The sequence below is a fragment of the Rhamphochromis sp. 'chilingali' genome (assembly GCF_963969265.1).
Source record: "Rhamphochromis sp. 'chilingali' genome assembly, chromosome: 14".
Taxonomy (NCBI): Eukaryota; Metazoa; Chordata; class Actinopteri; order Cichliformes; family Cichlidae; genus Rhamphochromis; species Rhamphochromis sp. 'chilingali'.
In genome coordinates, this window is record NC_137941.1 from 29,444,426 (window position 1) to 29,467,957 (window position 23,532).

A 23,532-nucleotide genomic window follows, 5' to 3' on the forward strand; every position below is an offset into this window, starting at 1 on the left:
GGGATCCTGAGGGGCTCCTAGTGCAGATGAGATATATATAATCTCTGATCCTTTTCCCAAATCACTTCAACTGGCTGCTACCAGATGTCTGAGGTCGTCATCCTTTCGTTCAACATTCAGAAGGAGGGAGGCATCAATCCCCCATCAAATTCATGGGAAATTATTTAACAACAGTAAAAATTCAAATAAGGATAAAGTCAAAGCTTCAATTTAACAAGTTAATGAATACAATGCCACATTTTAAATCCTTTTAAGAAAATTAAAAAAAAAAAATAGTTTGTTCCTCACCTTGTAACCGCACAACGATGGGTATCTTGAGGTCCAAGTCTCTTACAGCCATGATGATACCCTGGGCGATGACGTCACACCTCATAATTCCTCCGAAGATATTGACCAGGATAGCCTGAACCTGAGGAAAAAAAGAAAAAAGAAACAACTTCATCAAAAACTGAATGTTGACGAGCTCAGAGGGGTGAGCTACATCGGGCTTCAACAGTTTCCTGTTTAAAACCATGAACAGCCTTTGGAAGCTGGCATCTTCTTACCCTCCTGTCAGAGGTGATGAGTTTGAAGGCCTCCGTCACCTGATGAGCTGTGGCTCCTCCTCCTACATCCAGGAAGTTGGCTGGTGTGCCGCCATGGAGCTTGATGATGTCCATGGTAGCCATGGCCAGACCTGCTCCATTTACTAAAACAGACAAAGCCACTGGTCAAATGATTCAGGCAGAGGATTTTCTTCTTTTGCACTGAATATGTACTGGAAAAAAAAACAACCCAAAAACACTCATTGATAATAAGACTGACATTAAATGGAAACGCATTACATTTAAATCACAACTAAAAGAGCTCCTACTACGACAGTGCTGTCTTTACACTCAAAGTCTGGTCTGATAGTCGTTATAAAAAGCCAATTGGTGATAGGCTGGTAGGTTTTAATGGCTGATACTGATGCACCACTTTGAACTAAAGCAGCTCAGGTGTGTACTTCTAGGTCTGAAACTAACTGTACTTCTTCCTTATGTTATGTGAAAGTGGTTGGAAATGGTTTAATATCCATTTTGAAATCTTTAAATGATGACAAAACATTACAGACTCTCACTAAAAATAGTTTTTACACATGGAAACAAGACTTGGGTGCCACTGTGCTGTAAAATACCACCCCATTGTATTTATGAGTCCCTCGCACTTTGAGCCAGTAGAAAGTGTTAGAGCCAACAACAAGCTACTGAGTTTGGATATTTTTAAAGACATAAGAAAGAGGGGAAAAAACACAGTGTATGATCTGCTTTTCATTGTTAAGAGACAGAATTGTGTCAGATAAGCTAGCACAGCACTGGACACAACACAGCAGCTCAGCTGGACCTGTGAACTGTTTCTGAGACATTGTTTAAAGTAAGTCAAGAAAAACAAACAGTTCCACTAAAAGGCCACAAGGTGTCTTATTTGGTGGCTTTATGTTGTGGGATGCCGTGTATGGAGTTGAGGTGGCTAGAAAGTTGAGGGAGAAAAAGACAGTAAACAGGAGACTGACAGACTGCAGGATATCGCAGACAAATTAGCAAGCTCCTTTTTTTAATCTATAGATATTCATATCTTGTCCAGTTTGGTCATATTAATATCTCTGGGTTACCATTATAACCTATAACGTTCATTTTCTGTCTGGCATAACCGAGCATTATGGGAAATGCAGTACCCAATCAGGATTACAACTGAGAACATATCTCAAAATGACCACCAAATAGGTTCAAAAGCTATAATAAACACAAAAAATGAAACTACTAAATAGCTTTTCTGACATTTCGCTTGGACTGACCCAGACAGCCGATGGTTCCATCAAGACCGATATAGTTGAGGTCAGCCGTGGCGGCCTGCCGGTCCCGCGGGTCCTCTTGAGTCCAGTCCCGCAGTTCGAACACTTTCTGCTGGCGGTACGCTGCGTTGGAGTCAAAGTTGATCTTGGCATCCATGCACATTACTGTTGACAAGGAGACACATAAGATTTTGACATTAGAAGAAGATCAATGTCAGCTCATCTCTCCATCTGCCAGAGAGCCATGCCATGGGGCACTGGCACCAGGAATGTAAATGTGCAGCTGAGTTCTTTTTTTCTAAATGCATATCACCTCAGAAATGATCAAATAATTGAATATGTTGAGGAAAGAGTTTTGCTTATTAAAGAATAATTCAGGAGGACAACTTATTTCTGGCTACACTTTGTTAAAATGTCTGCCTTTGATTATGAGTACAAGGAAAAAGAAACACTCTGAGCTTCACTCAAACTACAGTGAAGGAAGCTAAGGAGCTTTTTTTATATATATATATATATATATATATATATATATATATATATATATATATATATATATATAAAATCATGCAGAAGGAGGACCTAACAGCTCATCAGGCACTCAGCATAGTGTTTGGCACAAAGGTCAGCGGTCTCCTTTCCTCACAACTGTGTTTGAGAGCTGTGATTCATGCCTGAGGAGCTCATCACTGTGCATCAGGCAAAGCCATTAACTCTGACTCACTGACAGAACAACACGCACACCTCAGACTGAAATCAATCTCCTCATCATCTCCAGGATGCTTTCATGGACAAACCCCAGTGCATTCCTCCTTGCCAGAGACCCATAAGTCCAGCTAAATTAGTCTGTTCCGCAAAATGAAAATGACCTTTAGAGGCCAAGAGCTGCACAAGCATACCAACCACATCTCAGTCAGCAAGACTGCAAACCTGGGCAAGACTAGCATGGCTCCATTTTTCTTTAATGTCAACTAGGCCTGGGAAATTAAAGAATCCTGATATTTGTCAAGTGGTAAATTCCCCAACTAACAATTAAACTGACAAGTCGTGTATGGTTAATGTCTGTCAGGGTCAACCCTCTTGAGCAACATGACTGTGCAGCTGAAAAAAAGTGCAACTCCAACCAATCTTCCGGAAGATTTGGAAAAGTGAAAGAGTGAAAAATGCAGCAAGAAGCTGATGCTGCTTCTCACTTATATTTAGTAAAAAAAGAGAGCCTAGGCACATTCATGTCGACAAAAATGATTACACAATTCAGTCCAAGTACATATTTTTCTGAACAACATGACTGATAACACAACAGCAGTGAAGAGTTGTAGTTTAATGTGGAAGTAAAGCCTCTCTTTGCTGTGTAGCATTCACAGCAACAGCGCTTGTTACTATAATCACCATGAAAGCATTTCCTGGTAAAACAAAAGCTAGCAGAGCTTTTATGATCAATCCACCTGTGCAAAAAAAACATATAAACAAAAAATGGTGGTTGCCCAGTGATTGCATTGAATATTTTACTTTAAAGAAGGGTTGCAAACATTTGCCAAAAGATTTGGTCAGTCTGCCAATGAGCTGAACTCGCTGATGAGTCTCTTTGCAGTAGGAGACTCAACTGGTCACCGGGCAGCTTGTATTCTGGTTATATTAAGGTTACCAAGCACCAAGTCACTTCCCAACTAAACAGTCGTCCTGAAGCAACTATATCACTATTTATTAAAGGTGATTTCTGTGCATGGAGATGACCACAGGTCTGTGATTCCCAGGGATTTATCACAGTTAAATGGCATACTATCACAAAACAACCCCATTCAGTTGCAAACTGATAGCAGTGTCTTGATTCAGTTTTATCACCAAAGGTCTTTAATGTGACAGCCAACTGTGACCGGTCACAGGTCTGATCCTCATCTTCAAAGCAACCATGTCCAAGGTAATCATCATATGCTACTTCATTGCAATAAATGTGGTTTTGCAGCAGCCTCTCACCACTGTTTTCCTTAATAATATTATTTTTGGATTAAGACATAAAAAAAATGTAATTAATTTTTACGAAATGCCATCAATGAAATGAATGGCCATTTTTTTAGATTACCAGATTTACAAATCCTTAAAAAAAAAAAAAATTCCAAAACTAAATTTGGGCACCTGCATGCTTTTCATTTGAATACATGCTGAACTGTTCGGTAAGACCAAACTGGTTTTTACTAGGGGTGCAACGATATTCGTATCGATATTGAACCGTTCGATACAGTGCTTTCAGTTCGGTACGCATATGTATCGAACAATACAACATTTGTAATTTATTTTATCAATTTTCCTTCTGACGATGCTGTCTGTGTTGAGCGCTCAGTGAATCTGTGTTCGACTACTCCGCCTAGGCTGCACTGTCCAGCGCAGATCCACTGAGCGCTCAACACAGACAGCATAGTCAGAAGGAAGAGCGCAGGGCAAGCTAGCGAGACAGAAGTTAAGCTCTCCTTTTAACATGGACCTCCCCCACTCTCATTCAGATCTGGCGTTTGGAATTATTTTGGTTTTCATGTGACGTATGACCCTGAAGGTAAGCGAGTCATGGACTAAAGTAAAACAGTATGTTGGATGTGCCGTGCAATGCTCAATTACATTGGTGTGAACTAGTGTGTTAGCGCAGTTAGCTCGTTAACGTGTTGGCCGTCTAGCCCCATGCACGGAGCGATCGGCGGTAGCTCGTTAACGGAGATTTGCCGTGTTGTGGCGTTAAGGTCATTTCAACGAGATTAACCTGAAAGCACTAGTGGGAACACAACGAATATGACTGCACATTTACGCCGACATCATCCTAGTACAAAGACAAAAACAACAAGCATGCTACTAACTTTAGCCGAGTCATTTAGACAGCTGTTAGCACATGATTCTCCTTATGCTGCTGAGAATATAGCCCAGAAGAAGCGGATAGTATAGCTTTTATTTTGGAAAGAGACATTTCTCTGTAATAAACTCTCTTTTCCAAAGATGAGTGATTCCTCAATCAGATACAGGGCTCGCAATATCGCTAGCCCGACGTCCCGGGGCTAGCGATTTTTTCAGTCGAGCTACCAAAATCTATCTCTTCCCTGCCCGTCGGGCTATTGTAGGAAAAATATATGTCAATGCTTTTGCATTCTTTCAGAAATGTAGCTGGGTAATTATGTCATTGGCATCGGTGAGCCACTGTCAATATGTGACATATTGAAGTCGCGTTTGAATTTGCGCTTGTTTTTTTGCTTTCACTTTGCAATCGTGTGAACTGTGTATAGAGAGCGACAGCACTGATCTGTGAGTGATGATAATTTGTGCACCAATTCCTCTGACATCGTCTTATTAATCGTTAGCTTACTATGCAAACATGACAAGTGAAATCTCCCGCAGCTTAAACATGTGAGAGGTTGATCGCGCAGAGAATCGCTGAGCTTATGTGAGTGAGCGTGTAAAAGCATTTCAGTTCTGCTGAGCCAAATAAGACAGGTCAGGGTGAAGAAGTGACAGCCAAAGAAAAGCTTACCACAAAACGGAGAAGTTATGACAAATCAGACTATAAGGCAAAAAGAAAGTGCAGCTTTATGGTTTCATGGACAAAATAATTTCTGTGGCTGCGATATGATGAGCTAAATAACCAGGGCTGCACATAAGTGGTCCGCAGGTGCGCATTCGCTGTCAAAATAAAAAACGCGCACAAGGGTTAGGGTTCAATTTAAAAACTGTACTTTTGAGTTAAAATATATATTTATAATTTTAATAAATGACAAATTAAAAAGGCATGAACATTTTTTTTGTATCGAAAAAATATCGAACCGTGACACCAAAGTATCGAACCGAACCGTGAATTTTGTGTATCGTTGCACCCCTAGTTTTTACATTTATTAAAATACCATAAAATAATGCCATTATATTCCTTTTTCAAGCTGTATTTCCTAACCTAACAGTGACTCTGACTTCATCTCTGTGTTCAAAGAGGATGTTTTCTTTTTTGTTCTCCAGACCACATGATTAAAAATTCAATGAGACAGAATGTGTGTGATAGAGAGTGGAACAGTGATGTTATGACTCAGAAGGGAAAGATTAGTCTGTTCTAACTCAGGTTGCATCTCTGATGGATTTTAACAGTTTCCTGCTACTGAAAGCTTAAAATGTGCTCAAAACAACTGTAAACACATTTGTTTGCCCACATGATCAGGCTATACATCACTCCAAACAGCTGGGTTAGGTTAGGGGAAAAGGCTAGACAAGACCCAGCACCACCCTACAAGGACAGAAACAGACAGGTGCATGTGTGTGCGCCTACCAATGCCAGAGGAGTCTTCCACCATGGGATTGATCTCGACCATTGACGCGTCATACTTAATGAACAGATTGTACAGTTTGACCATGGTCTCAGCTGCCTCATTCATCAACGCTGGAGGGAAGCCCATCTTCTGAGCAACCTGCAGACAGATGTACTTTGTCAAAAAAAAAAAAAAAAAAAAAAAAAATCAGCAGCGAGCTATTTTCAAACAAATGGCAGAGAAATGCCCAAAGAATACATGTTTATAGCCGCGATCAGGGGGTCAAACATAAAGCCCAGGGGCCAAAATCGGCTTGAGAAAAGACTGTACTCCGGCTTTGGAGAATGTGAAGGAGGAATTTTATACTTTTAGGTTCACAGCATTCGCTACAAAGTAATTAAGTAATTAGAAAGAAATAAACTTTCAGTATTTTCATATTTTTTTGAATGATCAAATATCTTCTGTTTTATAACTACGAAGCAGCTTAAATTAAAGTGTACAGCTACAGAAAAAGTTCTGGTAGGTCATTGCCGAAAAAGTCTTGCTGACAGATTTACTTACCACTGCAGCGTTTCTTTATCACGTAGAAACACTGAGCTTGTGTGGTTTACTTACATTAAGATTTGTCAGGAATTAAATGAGTAGTAAAACTTCTGTACACTGAGAGAAAGGGAGTTCTGATCATTATCAACAATGGCATAAGAATTATAGCTTGATTTAAGCATCTCCTCTAACTGTCCTGATATCTTTAACATCTTTCAGCTCATTGTTTTGGTTTTCTTGGTCACATATGTAGCACTTTGTCTCATTCACTGCTCCCACAGAGCTTAATCCTGTCGACATTAAGACAAAAGTGAAATTTCAAACAGAAACAGTAGCTTCGACAGGTCTCATTAGAAGCACGGAAAGCCTGCTGGGTCTGTAAGAACATCACGTTGTTTGAAAAATGTGGTCTTGGCGGACAAAAATAAATGCAGCGAAGGAATATCAATGCCGCTCCATCTAGTTTGAGAGCCCTGCAATCAACACCTCTTCTCTCTGTCAAATATATTGAGTCTCTGCTTTCACTATGACAACCAACATATTCAATATTCAGAGCCAAAGAGATGTGCAGCAACAGGGGAACAGGAATAAAGTGGAAAGGAAAAGAAAGACAGTCAGAAGTGAGACAGGGTGGAGAAATGAGTACATCTGTAAACAAAATAAATCAAGTCCACCAAAAACAAGAAAGAACTCCAGCATTAGCTTCTGAAAGTCAGCTGATAGAAAAATAACGAAATTCATGTTTCTTTTAAAGGTGATTAGAATAATTTCTTCATGAACTGTGTTCTGTTTGAATGATTTTCTTATTACTACAATTCCTCTAACTTTGCTTTTAGAGAACTCAAGTCTAGAATCAGTGCTTAATGTTTCTGAGGGGAAGAAGCCATTGTTACTTTCATTTATACCAAAGCAGGTGACACTGGGTCTGTCCTGTTGTGCATCCTAACTGGACAGACTGATGTCCAGAGGTTTAACCGACTTGGTGTAAGACTGCGATGACCAAGTGTTCCCTTCATTTTATTTTGAGCAGTACATATTTACAGTGGTAAAAGACTGATGGCAGCTTCCGTGAGAAAACCCAACAAGAGCCGTCCAGATACAGCTTGCAACTGTGAAAGCACTCCTGCTGATGTAAGAAGAAACAGAGGGAGAACCTGATGAAGCCTTCTGTAATTATGAATTCCAAGTTGATTTATGTCAGGAAACAAGCAGACATAACGTGTCATGGCTACAGGGCGATCACTTCATCTTTGTAGTTTGTTTTTTTTTTTTTTAATTGAAATTATTATTAAGATCATGTTTCTGTGTTAAGCGCATTTTTTTTAAGATCGGTCAAGAAGAAGCTTTTGCAACGTGCAGATGCCGTGATAATGATTATTAAACATGATAGTTTTGTGAAAGCTGTAATGTTTTGAGTTTGTTCAGGTGATCTGGAAATAAACTACAGTTAATGGAGTTCATGATCCAAGTGTGATTGAGTGAACACACCTGAGCGCTCAGCTCAAGAGTGCTGAATTTTCCCCCTAGTGCTTTTTACTTGTTCGGTACATGTAGCAGGAACATTCTCACTCTCTCACAAGTAGCTGCTCAAGTAGCTGTAAAGTACAGCAGCTACATTACAAACACTGCAGCATCATCTTGTTGACAAAAGGTAGACCACAGTGCATCAGAAAGTATTTGCAGCGCTTCACTTCTTCCACATTGGCCCATAATGACAGCAATAGTGATGATGAAACAAACATAATGACACAATTACAGCCTCAAGTCATTTGTGTGTGTGTGTGTGTGTGTGTGTGTGTGTGTGTGTGTGCTTTTTTTTAATATGATCTGCTTCTTTGCAGAACGTCTCAGGCTCTATCAGACTTTATGCAGAGCGTTGGTTGGCAGCCCTTTTCAGATCTCTCCAAGATGTTGAATTGGGTTCAACTCTGGGTTCTGGCTGGGCCACTTGAGGATATTCACAGAGTGCTCCTGATGCCACTCCTTTGTTATCTTGTCTGTGTGCTTAGGGTCATTGTCCTGTTGGAAGATGAACCTTGTCGCAGAGCTGAGCGCTGGATGTGTCTGTACATTGCTACATTCATCTTTCCCTCGACTTTGACTAATCTCTCAGTTCCTGCTGCTGAAAAACATCCCAGCATGATGCTGTCACCACCATGCGTCACTGTAGGGATGGTATTGGCCAGGTGATGGGCAGTTATGAGCGTTTGATCTTTGTTTCCTCAGACCAGACGATTTTGCTTCTCGTGGTCTGAATCTTTCAGGTGACTTTTGGCAAACTCCAGGGGGGCTGTCATGTGGCTTTTACTGAGGAGTGGCTTCTGTCTGGCCACTCTACCATGCAGCACTGATTGGTGTAGTCCTCAGAAATGACTGTCCTTCTGGAAGGTTCTCCTCGCTTCACAGAAAAATGCTGGAGCTTTGTTAGAGAAACCATCAGGTTATTGGTCAGCTCCCTGACTAAGGCCCATCTACCCTGATGGCTCAGATTAGTCAGGCGGCCAGCTCTAGGAAGAGTCCTGGTGCTTCTTCCACTTACAGATGATGGAGGCCGCTGTGCTCACTGGGACCTTCAATGCTGTTTTCTGCACCCTTCCTCAGATCTGTACCTCAATACAATCCTGTCTCAGAGGTCTACAGACAATTCCTTGGTTTGTGCTCTGATATGCACCTTTAGCTGTCGGACCTTATATAGACAGCTGTGTGCTTTTCCAAACAACGTCCAGTCAACAGAATTTACCACAGGTGGACTCTAGTAATGTTGTACAAACACCCGACAGGCGATCAGTGGAAACATAGTCAGAATCAGAATCAGAATACTTTATTCATCCCGAGGGAAATGCACCTGAGCTCAATTTTGTGTGTCACAGCAAAGACTGTGAAAAATTCTGTACATGTTATATTATTAATAAACTTGCAAGAATTGCAAGAAAATGTTTTTCACTTTGTCATTATAGGGTATTGTGAATAGAATTCTGAGGTAGAAAATGAATGTAATCTATTTTGGAATAAGGCTGTAATTTGACAAAAGTGAAACACTGGGGATATTATCCTGATGCACCGCAGGAATACCCAACCCTACCTACACAACCTGTTGTCCTTAAAAAACAAGCTTACTCCTTCATAAGGACTAGAGCCAGTGTCTTATTGAGACTATTTTAAAATTAACTGATAACATTTCTTTCTTCATCGCCGTTATTGTTTGTACATCTCATGTGAAAATCTGATTCTGTAAAAAGCTCCAGCTGAATGTTTGTAGAGTCATCTTTGTAAATAAAGCACAACATGGAGCATTATTTATCTTGCTTGGCACATCATCTAAAACAGGATAAGGGTTTTTTTTCCCTCTAACAGATTATTTTAAAGGCAAACATCAGACTGAAAAATAAAAAAAAGTATGATTATTCTAAACCAGGCACCAATTTCATACTGTAAACATGAGAAAATATCAGTTGTTTTCTATAAGCCCTGGAAAATGATTATAACTTAGGCTCAGAGGAAAATTTGGGATGATGGGCGGAAATTTGTCATTAACGGATAACAAACTAAAAATTCGAAAAACCTTAATTATATCAAAAATAGGTGCAAAAACACGCTAAGAAGAATGCAACAATTTCTCCAACCAATGACCTTGTTTAGATAAGAGTTAACCTTCTTTAAACAGCAAAGAGCCCCTTCTGATTTAGACATTTTGGCACTCACTGCAGCATGAACGCACACAAACACACTCCCCTTTCTCTTCCTCCAAGTCTTCCTGCAGCCCAAACTACAAAGTGGGTGCACCTCAAGTCTGTTTCGTGACTTATTACATCTACCATTGATCGCACCTTGACAGCCTGCTCCATCTTAATACCCTCCACGATGTCGATGGGTTCCTTCACAATGGCATCTGGATTTTCCGCTGCAACATCTTCGATGTTCACGCCACCCTGTGAGCTGCCAATCAGCACAGGGCCCTGTGGGACACAAGTGGGAGGGATGGGGATTTAAAATCTTAGAGTTACTGCAACATTTTTGTTTCGAAATCTGTGAAACCTAAGCCCCGGATAGACACCTTTACAAAGAAAACGGGTGATTTAATAAGAGTGATTTTATGCAAGGAGGTTTTGACTATCCTCTCCCAATAATTACAATCAAAATTACCTTCTGTTTTTTTACTGACCTGGCTGCTCTTCCTGTAATTTAAATCAAATCTGAAGCCACATCCTTCAGACTTCCTATTTTTCTGTGTAAAAACTAAAAGATGCTATTGCCATGAAAAAAAAAAATAAAAAATTCCAATGTCTTCAAACCTCTCATAACAAAAGCAACAAAGTAGTCTGTGCCTGCACAGTAAAATCACCGTCCTCATAATAAAATGCAAAAGACAACAATAAACAATTTTATAATCATGTCATTTATCTTCAGATTATTTTCTCAAACCCTCAGATTTTCTATTTAAAGTCGTGTAAAACAGGAAAAAGAAGAAACTCTCAGACCGGAGTAAGTAATTTTCATTGTTGTTAGAAAAGCAACACTAAATAGTTTATAAAATATGAAAATACTTATTAATTTCACATTCATCTGATTGTCAATAGGCTAATCACTGAGCGCGCTGATTGCTTGCAGCAGCTTCATAAACACAGCTGCATAGAGAGAAAAAAATAAAAAGGTTATCCACACAAGTCTTCATGACTGCACATCCTAAGGAGGCTCCTCAGATCACAAACCCTGTTTAATACAAGGTTTTGTTCCAAAGACTCCTGAGCTGAGACCTCCTTATTTCTGCTGTGATGACGGCAAAATACTAAGAAGGAATTTCTGTGGTGAGCAGCATCTTTATCCCTTTCTCCATACAGTAAGAACATGTGGAATACATTACAATAAGAATTTTATATACTATATACAACAGTGTGAAAACGTTTTAAACACATAAAATTCTTGCTCACCGCATAGTTCATGATCTATAATCAAGTTATAGACACAATAGACTCAAATGTTAGCAGCTTTGCCTAATTATGAATAAAAACCTGAACATCCAGTCAAGCATACAGACTCACTGAACCCTGAAAAAGATCCAGTGAAAGTGTTAAAATTCTTAACACATGTAAAAACACTGACTTTATCTTCAGTATTGTGCTGCCATCTAGTGGACAAAATCTGTTAACTGAATCACAACTTTGTTTTTTTATGAGTTCAATGAAGATGAGTCAAGATGCATTTAAGCACTGACAGATGAATCTGTGTGTGCTTTGCTTAATTTAGTCATCTGAATGAAAAGATGTGGAGGGGAGGTGCGATGTACAGTTACATTACAAAAACAACAGTTAATCTCATCTAAATCTTTAATTTCACATCTAATTTTTGTAGTTTATAAATTGCCTCTAATTTTTTCAGAGCTGACTTTTCTTATGATACAGATCTTAATTTAAATGAATGAGTAATGTGTTTAATGTGTTTAAGTAAACAAACAGCAGCAGCTTGAGCTTTTCACACTAGGCTTGCAGACTGTCAACAGCTCAACTAAAATGATCTAGAGCTCATTCAATGCCACGCAAAAACATCATGAGATTACTGTAGTGTAAGTGTACCTTCCCTAACACTTAGACTAATACTAATCACCTCTAACAAATCCAATCCAATTTTATTTATAAAGCACTTTAAAATACCCAGCACAGGAACAAAGTGCTGTACAGAAAATAAGTTAAAACAATAGAATAACAAAAAACAGCAAAATAAATAAATAAAACACATAAAACATAAAATTAAAAACAGCCCTATGTTAAAACAAAAACAAGATAAAACAGCATCGAATCACCTAAAAACAACTAAAATAAAAAACCAACATCTCACGTGGTGTCAAAGGCCAGGGTAAAGAGGTGGGTTTTCAAGAGTGACTTAAAAACAGATAAAGAACTGGCCTGTCTAATCTCTAAAGGAAGCTCGTTCCACAGTTTTGGAGCTGCTACAGCAAAAGCACGATCTCCTCTAAGTTTACGCCCAGTCCTGGGTATCTTCAGGAGCAGCTGATCAGCTGACCTGAGAGAGCGGGTGGGTGTATAAGGCTGTAGCAGCTCAGAGAGATAAGATGGAGCTAGGCCATGGAGAGCTTTAAAAGTAAATAAAAGAATTTTAAAATGAATCCTAAAAGAAATGGGCAGCCAGTGAAGTGAAGCTAAAACAGGGGAAATGTGCTCAAACTTTCGAGTGCCTGTTAAAAGACGAGCTGCGGCATTTTGCACCCTCTGTAGATGACTAATATATAATGCACTGAGCCCAATATAAAGTGCATTACAGTAATCCAGCCGAGTGCTAACAAAGGCGTGGATCACTGTCTCAAAGTGCTGCCGTGAAAGAATTGGCTTTATTTTTGCCAGCTGCCTGAGGTGAAAGAAGCTAGATTTTACCACTGCCTTAATTTGATTATCAAACTTCAGATCACAGTCCACTTTGACCCCCAGGTTTGTGATCGTTGGCTTAACATACTGTGCCAGGGAATCTACATACACATTGGGGGTCTCAGTGGAGCTACCAAAACCATCACCTCTGTCTTTTTATCATTGAATTTTAAAAAGTTAACAGACATCCAAGTCTTAATGTCATCGAGACACTGAAGTAATGGCTGTGTAAGGTATCTGCCTTTTTTCTTTAGAGGGACATAGATCTGACAGTCATCAGCATAAAAGTGGAAAGGAATGCCGTGCTTTCTCAGTACAGAACCAAGAGGAAGCAGATATAAAGAGAAGAGGAGGGGGCCTAGAACTGAGCCCTGTGGGACACCACACAAGAGGGGAGCGGAGGACGACACATAGTCACCAAGGCTGACACAAAAAGTTCGCCCCGTCAAGTAGGACCTGAACCACTCCAGTGCTGTGCCCCTAATGCCCACCCAGTGCTCCAAACGAGAGAATAAAATGGCATGATCCACGGTATCAAACGCAGCTGTCAAATCTAAAAGCACAAGAACAACACAGTCCCCAGCATCAGTCGCTAAAAATATGTCATTAAAAACTTTTAAAAGGGCTGATTCAGTGCTATGAAAGGGTTTAAAACCAGATTGGAAAACCTCTAAAACATTTTGCTTTTCCAGGAAGGCCATTATTTGGCTGTAAACTACCTTTTCAAGAATTTTGGAAAGAAAAGGTAGTTTGGAGATAGGCCTGTAATTTGCAAGAACCGTAGGATCAAGAGCAGGTTTTTTAATCAGGGGTTTGACTACTGCATGTTTAAAATCTTTAGGGACAATACCTGACATCAGACTATGGTTTACCAGCTCAAGAACCAAAGGACCAACTGTAGGTAACACCTCTTTTAAAAGTCGAGGAGGGACAGCATCATTTGGAGACCCTGCAGGCTTAAGATGACCAACAGTCTCCTTTAAAAAGGACAGAGTCACAGGCTCAAACCTGTCAAAGACAGCAGAGCAGGAAACAGAGAGTGAGAGGTCATGACCACAAGGAGAGATCTGATCCCTTGTGGAGGAGACCTTCTCAATAAAAAAGTGTAAAAAAATTTGACAGGCTTCTGATGAGGGCTCAATACAGTCAGTATACGGTGCATTAAGAACAAAGTTAATAGTTTTAAATAAAACACGCGGGTTGTGGCAGTTTGACAAAATAATGTCAGATAAGTGTTTTCTTTTGGCATCTTTTACAGTTCTTTGATATTGACGCCAACAGTCCTTCAGCATCTGGAATGACACTTGTAGTTTGTCCTTTTTCCACTTGCGCTCAGTTCAATGGCAGTCGCGCCTGACAGCTCGTGTCAAGTCGTTCAGCCAGGGCTCAGGGCTCTACACAGAGACTGATGGGTTATTAGTAACACTAAATCTGTGATTTTTTGGGACCATTTAGGGGAGGAGCAAAGCCTGAACACCATTCAACATAAAAAATTTATCATCTCCTCTAAAGGTTTGTTTGAAAGGTTAATGCATGATTTACAAAACACAAAGAAATGGGCATTAAGAGCACTCCTTTTGAACTTTTCCACCTTTGTTGTTTTTTTTTTTAAGGAAATTCATTTCCCGTGAAAGCATCGTTCTCAGCTGAGCAAACACATCATTTGGCTTCTTGTGGGTGCGCCTGTGTTCCCTCACCTGAAAGGACCTCTCCATGGTGATGGCAAAGTAGTATTCTCTGCGTGGGTACCTGCGCTCGCAGATGAACACCTGGTTGCAGATACGACCCGCCTCCCCGGTCTGCTTGGTGTACAGCTTTCGACCAATCATCTGAGATGAAATGTCTCGGGCTTCCTCTGGCCTGGAGATGAGGAGAAGACAGGAAATTGAAAACTTTTTAATGCATAACAAGTTAATTAGAAAACTTATGAAACAAATAGATAAAAACCTGTAAGGACAATACAAACTAAAATTATTAAACAGATACTTGAGTTTATTAACATTTAAATCATATCTGTCAGCACTACTTTCCTGAGCTAGTCAGTAAGCAGGAGAATGAGGATGGACACAGTTACCAAGGTTGTAAGTGTAATCTGCTCCGTGTATTGTACGGTGCAGAAAAAGTTAATTTCCTTTCTTTACAGCCTTTGTCCTCTAAACAACAGTATGCAAAGTCTGTGCAGTAACTTCTGAAAACAGACAATAGAACAGGCTTGTCAAACTCATTAAGAGGAAATGAATAGTCCAATTAATTATTTTGTTCTTCAGATGAAGTCTGGAGTTCATTTTCATCCATTTTTCAGTATTACTGCAGTTTGTTGCTGCCATACTGGAGACACTTTGCCAAGTAGGCAGCATTTTCCAATTACACAGCAGTCAGCTGTGCTAAATAAAAATTAATGAAGCACTTTGATGACTACAGCAGCTCAGATATTCAATCAGCTCTACAATCTGTAGGCATGAGAAAGACCCCTCACAATTTTCCAGCAGTGGAAACAGCCCAGAAAATCCTCAGCAAGTGCAGACTTAGCAATGCTAAGAAACTACAAAAAACACAGGAGCTACATGTCAGACCCTACAGACCGTAGCTAGCATGTCAAAGTTCATGATAGCACAGTTGTGATGACTTCAAGTTTTTTACGTTATTGTTGCTAAAGATCTTTTTATAAGCTATCGAATCGCAGGCTGTTTTTCACAGAAGTGCATAGAGTCGTGGGAAAACATTCTTCAAATGACTGCATATTCACTACTCAAGGTAGGGTAGGTTAAATTGATTAGCATGTAAACATGGTCAAACATCATTAAGGTCTCTAAACACAGCACTGTTTCTTCATACAGAAGGAGCTGAACTCCCTGGTGTCTTCCACCTCCCTCTTCATGTATGTGTTCTCCTCTCCTCCTTTCTGTGCCACAACATGATGAGGAGCTAGGGTGATCGTTATTTACCGTTATCTCTCCTACAATCTTTCCACTCCCATGGCCAACACAAACATTTCCTGCTGATCCTGTTTCATGTTAATAATCTTAAACATGGGTTTTACTGTGAAGCAGCAAAACATACTCTTTGGTACACGCGTAAGTGAGGACAGGATTTTATCTAAGATGTGTTTACATATAGACAATCGTAATTTAGCCGATTTGTTGCCAGTAACGACTTATTTTGTTTAATTATAAAGGGTGGGTTACTTACGAGTAGACGATCCTCACTCCTCCCTTTAGTCCACCTTCAAACGTCCCTTTTCCTCTGCCGCCAGCCAGAACCTGAGCTTTCACCACAAGGTCCTTCGAACCTAACACACACACATTCATCAATTACACACTGTGATATTAAATGCACTAAATGTCATAGTAACTAATCAGTTACATGATAGACCGGCCAGAAATGAAGTTTGTACATTGTTAATATCAAGTAAAAAAATATCCTGGTTTTCTGTTAATATTTACACTCACATATTACAAATGTGTGTTTGCTGCTTTATACATAGATGTACCAATCACTGCTCTACTTCAATTTTGATATTAACAGAAACAGACCTCCATTTGTATGTTTTCTTTAGTGACACAACGTTTAGATGGACTAATTTGATCTTATTCTCCTGTCACGCATAAACAATATGGCCAGAGGCTTACAAGACACCATGAGGCTTTTGCAATAATGGCTGAGTTTAAAAGTGAGAGGAAGGACTCCAGTTGGCAACTAACGCACCCATGACCGTTTCAAAAATATGCAGTGACACAAAGCTCTGGGTCATAGTTGAGTTTTATTTGAAGGTTTGTTCACAAGTTTGGCTTTTGAACCAGTTTTCTTCAAATCTAGGTGGCAACTTATCACTAACTGTGCTAATGTCTCATGATAATAGTAAATTATATACACATTTAGCTTTAACTTCTTTAAGAACAGCATGGCATGCTGTAGCACACAGCATGTTTCAGTTTTTTTCCATTAATTAGTACTTTTGTTCATTTTCATCAATACACAGTTTCATTCTGGGACTGAGGGTGGAGGGGGGGGGGGGGGGGGGGTAGCTCAGTTTAATCATTTCCTTTTATCTTATACTTGGCCTTGGCCACACCCTATCACAGTTCATCCTCTGTCTCAAACAAGCTCTTTAGAGCAGTCTGTAAAATTTCTTAAAGATTTTGATGAAATTAGAAAAGTGGAGGACAAAAGAAGACGTGGCAGCAGCCAGTGGAACCACTCAGCCTCCTAGCAGATACACCTATCGTATAAAAATTTTACATCGTCTTATTCTTGAGTTAGTACATTCACAAATGTGGGCGTGCAAGCCTCCTCAGAAATGGTCTCAGTCAAAGGGGTAGCTGTCAAGGAGTCATTCTTAAAGAACATAAACAGCAAAATCAGACAAAAGCTGTACTGAAAATCAGCGGCACCAGGTCTTATGGAGAGATCAGTCCAGATTTCACATATTTGGTTCAAATCATCATTAATATATACAGGGGAAAAATACAACAGTGAATGTCTACAGCCATCTATAGAACATAGTGGAGGCTTCGTTCGTCATGTTTTGGAGCTGAATTTCATCCAGGGACGCAGGAGATCTTGTCAAATTGGTGGAATCATGAAAAAGTACCATCAGATTTTGATCCACTGCAAATTAACATCTGGAAAACATCTGACTATCAATAGCTTCATTATCAGCATGACAATGACCACAAACACACTGCCAATCCAGTGAAAGCATGCCTGTATGGACAAACAGACAGTGGCCTCCCAAGAGCACAGACCTTAAAATTACTGAATCAGTGTGGGATCATCTTGTCAGAGAACAGAAAAAAAATGTCAGAAGACATGCAAAGAAGAGTTGTGAATGTCCTTGGACAAACCTGGAGAACAATTCCTGAAGACTACTGAAACACATGACAAGCAACCTTCCTAAGAGAGTTCAAGCTGTGCTGAAGAATAAAGGTCTTTATACCAAATTTTGACTTTCAAGCTTCTTATTTTTGGCTTGTATACTGTATTTCCATGTATGATTGAACATGTGTCAATAAATAACTGCAAACGCTTCCCATTTTCCTAGCAAAATAAAGAAATTAGGGGTGGCTAAAAACTTTTGCAACATACTATATATGCCCCCCCCTCAAAAAAAAGCAGTAGAGGACCAGCTTAGCTAAACAAGTCTTATCATATCACATGTCTCCTTACTGATAGAGGAATATAACTTCACACTCAGGCAAAGTAGGAGTAACATATGAGGAGAAAAAAAAAAACATGGCATGCAGCTCCTTTCATGTTACTTACAATGAACAAGAAACAGGGTGTGTATTGATTCCAACAGGTGCATCTTCTTTCTATCCAAGAATTGTGCACGCTGAGTGTCAACTGATACCACTGAAGCAGGAGATGGCTATGTATAGACTGGGTGTGCGAGAGTCTTTCTCTGTCTGTCTCACTCTTACACTCACTCACGCGCACGCACGCATACACACACACACACACAATGTTAGAAAAGCCTCCAAGTGGCATTCAGGTCCAGAGGGGTGATGAAAGAGTTAGCAGCATAAATGGATAGTCACGCCACTGGGTTTGTCAGAGAGTAATAGCGTGGTTAGAGTCAAAACTTTCATTCCATCTCTTTAAATGCTTTCAAGTCTAATGCAGAGCAATGGGGTCAAAATGTTTAACACCTGCATCTTTAAAGTTTTTCATTTCAAACATAGCTCTAAACAGTGTTGGTCAAGTTACTTGAAAAAAGTAATCAGTAACTAATTACTGATTACTTCCCCAAAAAGTAATCCCATTACTTTACTGATTACTTATTTTCAAAAGTAATTAATTACTAGTTACTTAGTTACTTAGTTATTTTTTTAAAAACACGATTTACAACCTGAATAGGTGATAAAGCGATAGATCTTTCAGCCCAATTCTACTTTTTCTGCATAATCCATCATACAAAATGTAATCAAATGGAAAAGTATCTTTTTTTTGTTTTATCAGTTTTAATCTTTTAACTTTATGCATCAAGCAAAAATTTAATTATATGCAACATTCTCTGACTTGAATAAATTAGTTTAACATTTAAACTTATTTTCTGCACATTCCAGCACATAAAATAAAATATTTTTTGTGTTTACACTCACTCTTTCAAATAGATGCAAGTAAAACACAGCAGAAAATAAATGAAGTCAAAGACTTAGCGGTCCTTTTGCTCTATTTTCACCTGTAAAGCAGGAGTGGCGTAGGCGGAGGTTTACCCTGGTGCAGTGGAAGAATCCGCGAGTTTCTCTGTGAATTTCCCATTACGTCGTAGCGCACTCGGTGCTTGTTTAGGGATTTTTTTCGCTGTAAAAAGAAGTTTTCTTCTCACGCACAACAGACGCTAATGTTTTTGTCACTTTTTATGGAATCAAACTCAAAGTAAGGTCAGTACTTCCACGCTTTAAACGCTGCACGCTCATACTCTCTCCCACAATCGATATGTGATCCACTGTTGATCTGCAGACAGCTGTTGTCACTAACGGCGCACTCGCTTACGTCACTGTCATGAGACATTCTCGCAAAAAAAAAAAAAAAAATCACGGTTTTAGTAACGCAGTAACGCAGCGTTCCTACGGGAAAGTAACGGTAATCTAATTACCGTTGTTGCAATAGTAATCCCTTACTTTACTCGTTACTTGAAAAAAGGAATCAGATTACAGTAACGCGTTAACGCGTTACTGCCCATCTCTGGCTCTAAAGTCCTCTTCTTGCTCATATAAGACCAACCAAAGAAAATCACCACTAGTAAATCCACAACAGTGGCTTGGTGGTGGACCATTAACAGATAAAACATTCATAACACTACTAAAGCCCACTGCATTTAACATGGTAGCTAAATTCAAAGGTCTCCAGACTGAAGTTTGACAGAACAGAGTTTAACTACAGCAACTCTAAATGTAAGACTTCTGTACTTAAGTCAAGTTTGTGAAAGTGATGGCTTATACAATATGAGATTGTTTGGAATAGAAACAGTACTAATGTAATTTGGCTTCTTACAGACAAGGTTGTATTATGATTTATTTAAAACGTTAATATTGCCACAGTCAGTTCACAATCAAAGCATTTGAAGTTTAGCCTGCTGGGCTTCTCAAGGCTTCTGTAATTAAATGCATATACAACATCTTCAAATGTCAGTGCCTCTTTATCCATTAAAGTGTGAAGCTGTGCATCTTGACTGAGGTTGGACATTGTCTTTAAAAATCACTTAAACTGTTCTAATAACAGAACTACTGTTTTTGGTTTTTTTTGTCCTTTAGTAAAGGACAGTGAAAGTGAACTTGCTTGTTAACGACTTGTTCAGCCTTACCAATCTGCTTGGCCACAGCGTACGCCTCCTCTGAGGAGTTAGCCACCATGCCGGCCGGCACAGAGATACCGGCCTCTTTCAGCAGGCCGATGCTCATGTACTCATGTAGTGAGAGGTTCCTCTGCTGCTGCTGCACGTGAGGGGGCTGGGGCTGGGACACATGGCCGCCAAACAGACCTGAAGAACCACCAAGAACCTGAAGGGACAGAAAGAACAAGCACAGGAAGCAATGAACTTAAAACCAGTACATCTACCATCTTCAAATGTCAATCTAACCTACAAATAAACAATCTCTTTTAACTCAAAACAAGCAGACACATCATTGTGTTGTCTTTTGCTCAATATTGCTAGAGCAACATGTGAAAATCGCAGACACTAAACCCACGAGATAAAATTCCTACAACACAAAACATAACCATCCTTGGAGGAAGAGAGAATCGTTCACAGTCCGTAGGACCACAAAAGCAACACTGGAAACTTCAGCAAGGATGTGAAACAAAGTGTTACTCAAAGCATATCAGCTGGGCATTAGACAATCACGTTTATTTCCTCAACTAAATCAGTGGACCAAAAGAAAAATCCAACCTTTCATTTTTGGTCAAGAAAAAAAAAAAAAAAGAAGACAACTGGCTGCTTTATTAGGCACACCTGCTTCACATATTTACTTATTAACACAAATATCTAATCAGCATTTAGGCAAATAGGCATGGTCAAGACAACCTGTTAAAGTTCAAACTCAGTATCACACCAGAGACACAAAGCGATTTAAGTAACTGTGACGGTGGAGTGGTTGCTGCTACCAGACAGGCTTTGTCTGAGTACCAGAAACTGCTGATCTGCACTCTAGGGTTTACTGAAAAAAGAAAACATCCAGTGAGTGGTGGTTCTCTGGGTAAAAATGCCTTGTTGATGTCAGAGGTGATAGGAGAATGGTCAGCTGCTTTGAGCTAACAAGAAGGCAACAGTAGCTCCAATAACCACTCAGACTAAAGCAGCAGAAACTCACACCAGGTGCCACTCCTGTCAGATAAGAACAGGAAGTGAAGCTCACCGAAAGCAGTCAACAGAATGATGATTCTGGATTTTTGCTGTGATATTCAGATGATAGCATCAAAGCTAACCGTAACAGGCTCCATCCTGCCTTGTTTCAATAGCTGAGGCTAATGAGGTGGTATAATAGTGTTGGGAATATTTTCTTGGAACATTCTGGGGCCTTAAGTACAAACTGATCACCATTTAAAAGCTCTCACTGTACTCAAATGGCCTCCACGGTCACCAGATCTCATTCCAACAGAGTACCGTTAGGATGTGATGGAACAAGAGACTCACACCATGAATGTGCAGCTGACAAATCTGCATCTGTGTGATGCTCCATGTCAATATGGACTAAAATCTCTAAGGAATGTTTCCAGCCACTTGTTAAATCTGTGCCACAGACAATTAAAGCAGTTCTGAAGGCCAAAAGGCCCCCCCCCCCTGGTACCAGTATGGCGTACCTGTGACTGAAGTAAGTGTTTAGCTAAAACAGAACAAGAAGAACTAAACCTGTTGCGGTTTTTGAGGTTTCAGATACCAGACAATTAGTCAAACATTACTTTGTTCTGTTACCTTTACGCACTATATAAAATTATATCACAAGCAAAAGTGTGTGTAAACAGACATTATTAACTCTAATAGGTGTGCACACACTATCAAGATTATAATGAACAGAAAAAAAAGGGAGCAACTGAAGACTTTTTGTTGGCTACTCAAGTAAGACTTTTAAAGTCCCTCTTGCAACCACATAAAGTGTAACACATGTATTATTTCACTGTTACACCATCCAAAATGAAAACCCAGAACAATACTGCAATTAAAATATACATTATATCACATTTCCAGATGGATAACTCAAAAATTCCTATTGATGAATACAAATGTAGGCAAACGGAGTCCTGACAGGTAGCCTAAAAAGAATGAAACAATTTAAAGATCACCGGTCTTTTTCGTTGATCTATATTACACCTTTCAGCCATCTTTCAAACCAGTATCCTATAAATTTTTTTAGCTGAAAAAATGCTAATATTGTGTCACTAAATGGCGTATTCCGAGTTTTGGACAAAAGAACTGAATTCAGTGCTTTTAGAGAGCTTCAACAACCTGCAGATACCTTTTTAGTAAAACAAATGTAAAGCTTTGCTGATGTTATCTGAACAATGTGTCAAAATAAGTTTTACAAGCATTTCAAACTTTCACCTAAGATGACACAAAGACTTCTGTTAAGAATGCTGATACGTTTACCACCGATAAGACAAAACACTAAAACCAGCTGTTTTGTACTGTGTGGGTCCTCTTCATGCTTCCAAAACAGCTCCGGACTGCCAGAGCACAGCCATGAGACCACTGAGTTTGTCCTGTGGTGTCAGGTGTCTGCAGCAATGTTTAGGCTGGAATGTCGAGACCCAAAGCCTCCCACCAATACGACATAAATAACGTAATTCTGCTCAGTGTAGAGTATTCAGAGTTTTGCTGGTCAGGCTCTATCTTATGGGGGCCCTGGTGTAATGGACTCCCGGTTCAATTGCGCGCTCTTCCCGGTTAGATCTCTTCCGTCATTTTATCTTGCTGTCCCCCCCCCGTTGTATATTTACAGCGTATCTCTGCAGTGAAAGCTGTTTATGCTTCCGAGCCTGAGCGGATTTGGCCAGATAACTTCCCAAGAAGACCCAGCGGGACAGATGTCATGGGGGAGGAATCGCTGGGATGGAAGCTGTAGCAGCTGCCGGTGGAGGTCACTGAGCTTCACTGAGCATATCCTCCACCAAGAATGCCGTTCACAGCCACACGAAGTGTACGGCTACAGAAAAGACTAAGGGCACAGTGATTCTTTGGCCGTTTACTGCTTAATCTGCAGATTTGACAGCCGGCCGTGCTAACTATGTGCTAGTTAGCGTGTTAGCCAAAATAACGGAAACTCAATCGAGTTGTGCTAATGTCAAATTTGACCCTGTCAGATTCGTAGAACTTTTAACCCTCGGGGAAGGTGTGGTGCCATAACAGACACATTCCATGAAAGCCCAAACGTTGTCTTCCGTTGTGGATACACACTTACCTTACAAGCGGAGCTAATAGTGTTTCTAGCCCCTGAAGTTCTCAGGCTAGCCGTCAAACGGCCGCAAATCAGGGACGTCGCCATGTCTCCCTCTACAGCAAAGTGGATTGAACGCGCACGCGTAGTGCGATTCCAAAGAC

The 23,532-nt window shown here is 39.9% G+C and overlaps 1 protein-coding gene across 1 annotated transcript in view; it reads right to left on the minus strand.

Annotated features, from left to right (window-relative positions):
- The window catches only part of sucla2 (succinate-CoA ligase ADP-forming subunit beta), a 30,300-nt gene extending 6,777 nt beyond the window's left edge, over positions 1-23,523 (minus strand). The window contains exons 1-9 of the mRNA XM_080903101.1: positions 23,393-23,523; positions 20,302-20,497; positions 16,185-16,284; positions 14,693-14,855; positions 10,446-10,574; positions 6,096-6,234; positions 1,814-1,975; positions 546-688; positions 289-409 (exon numbers count right to left, since the gene is read on the minus strand). Coding sequence (XP_080759227.1) covers positions 289-409; positions 546-688; positions 1,814-1,975; positions 6,096-6,234; positions 10,446-10,574; positions 14,693-14,855; positions 16,185-16,284; positions 20,302-20,497; positions 23,393-23,476 — 1,237 coding nt within the window. The 5' untranslated portion in view covers positions 23,477-23,523. The remainder of the gene's footprint in view (positions 1-288; positions 410-545; positions 689-1,813; positions 1,976-6,095; positions 6,235-10,445; positions 10,575-14,692; positions 14,856-16,184; positions 16,285-20,301; positions 20,498-23,392) is intronic.
- Positions 23,524-23,532: the final 9 nt, after the last annotated feature.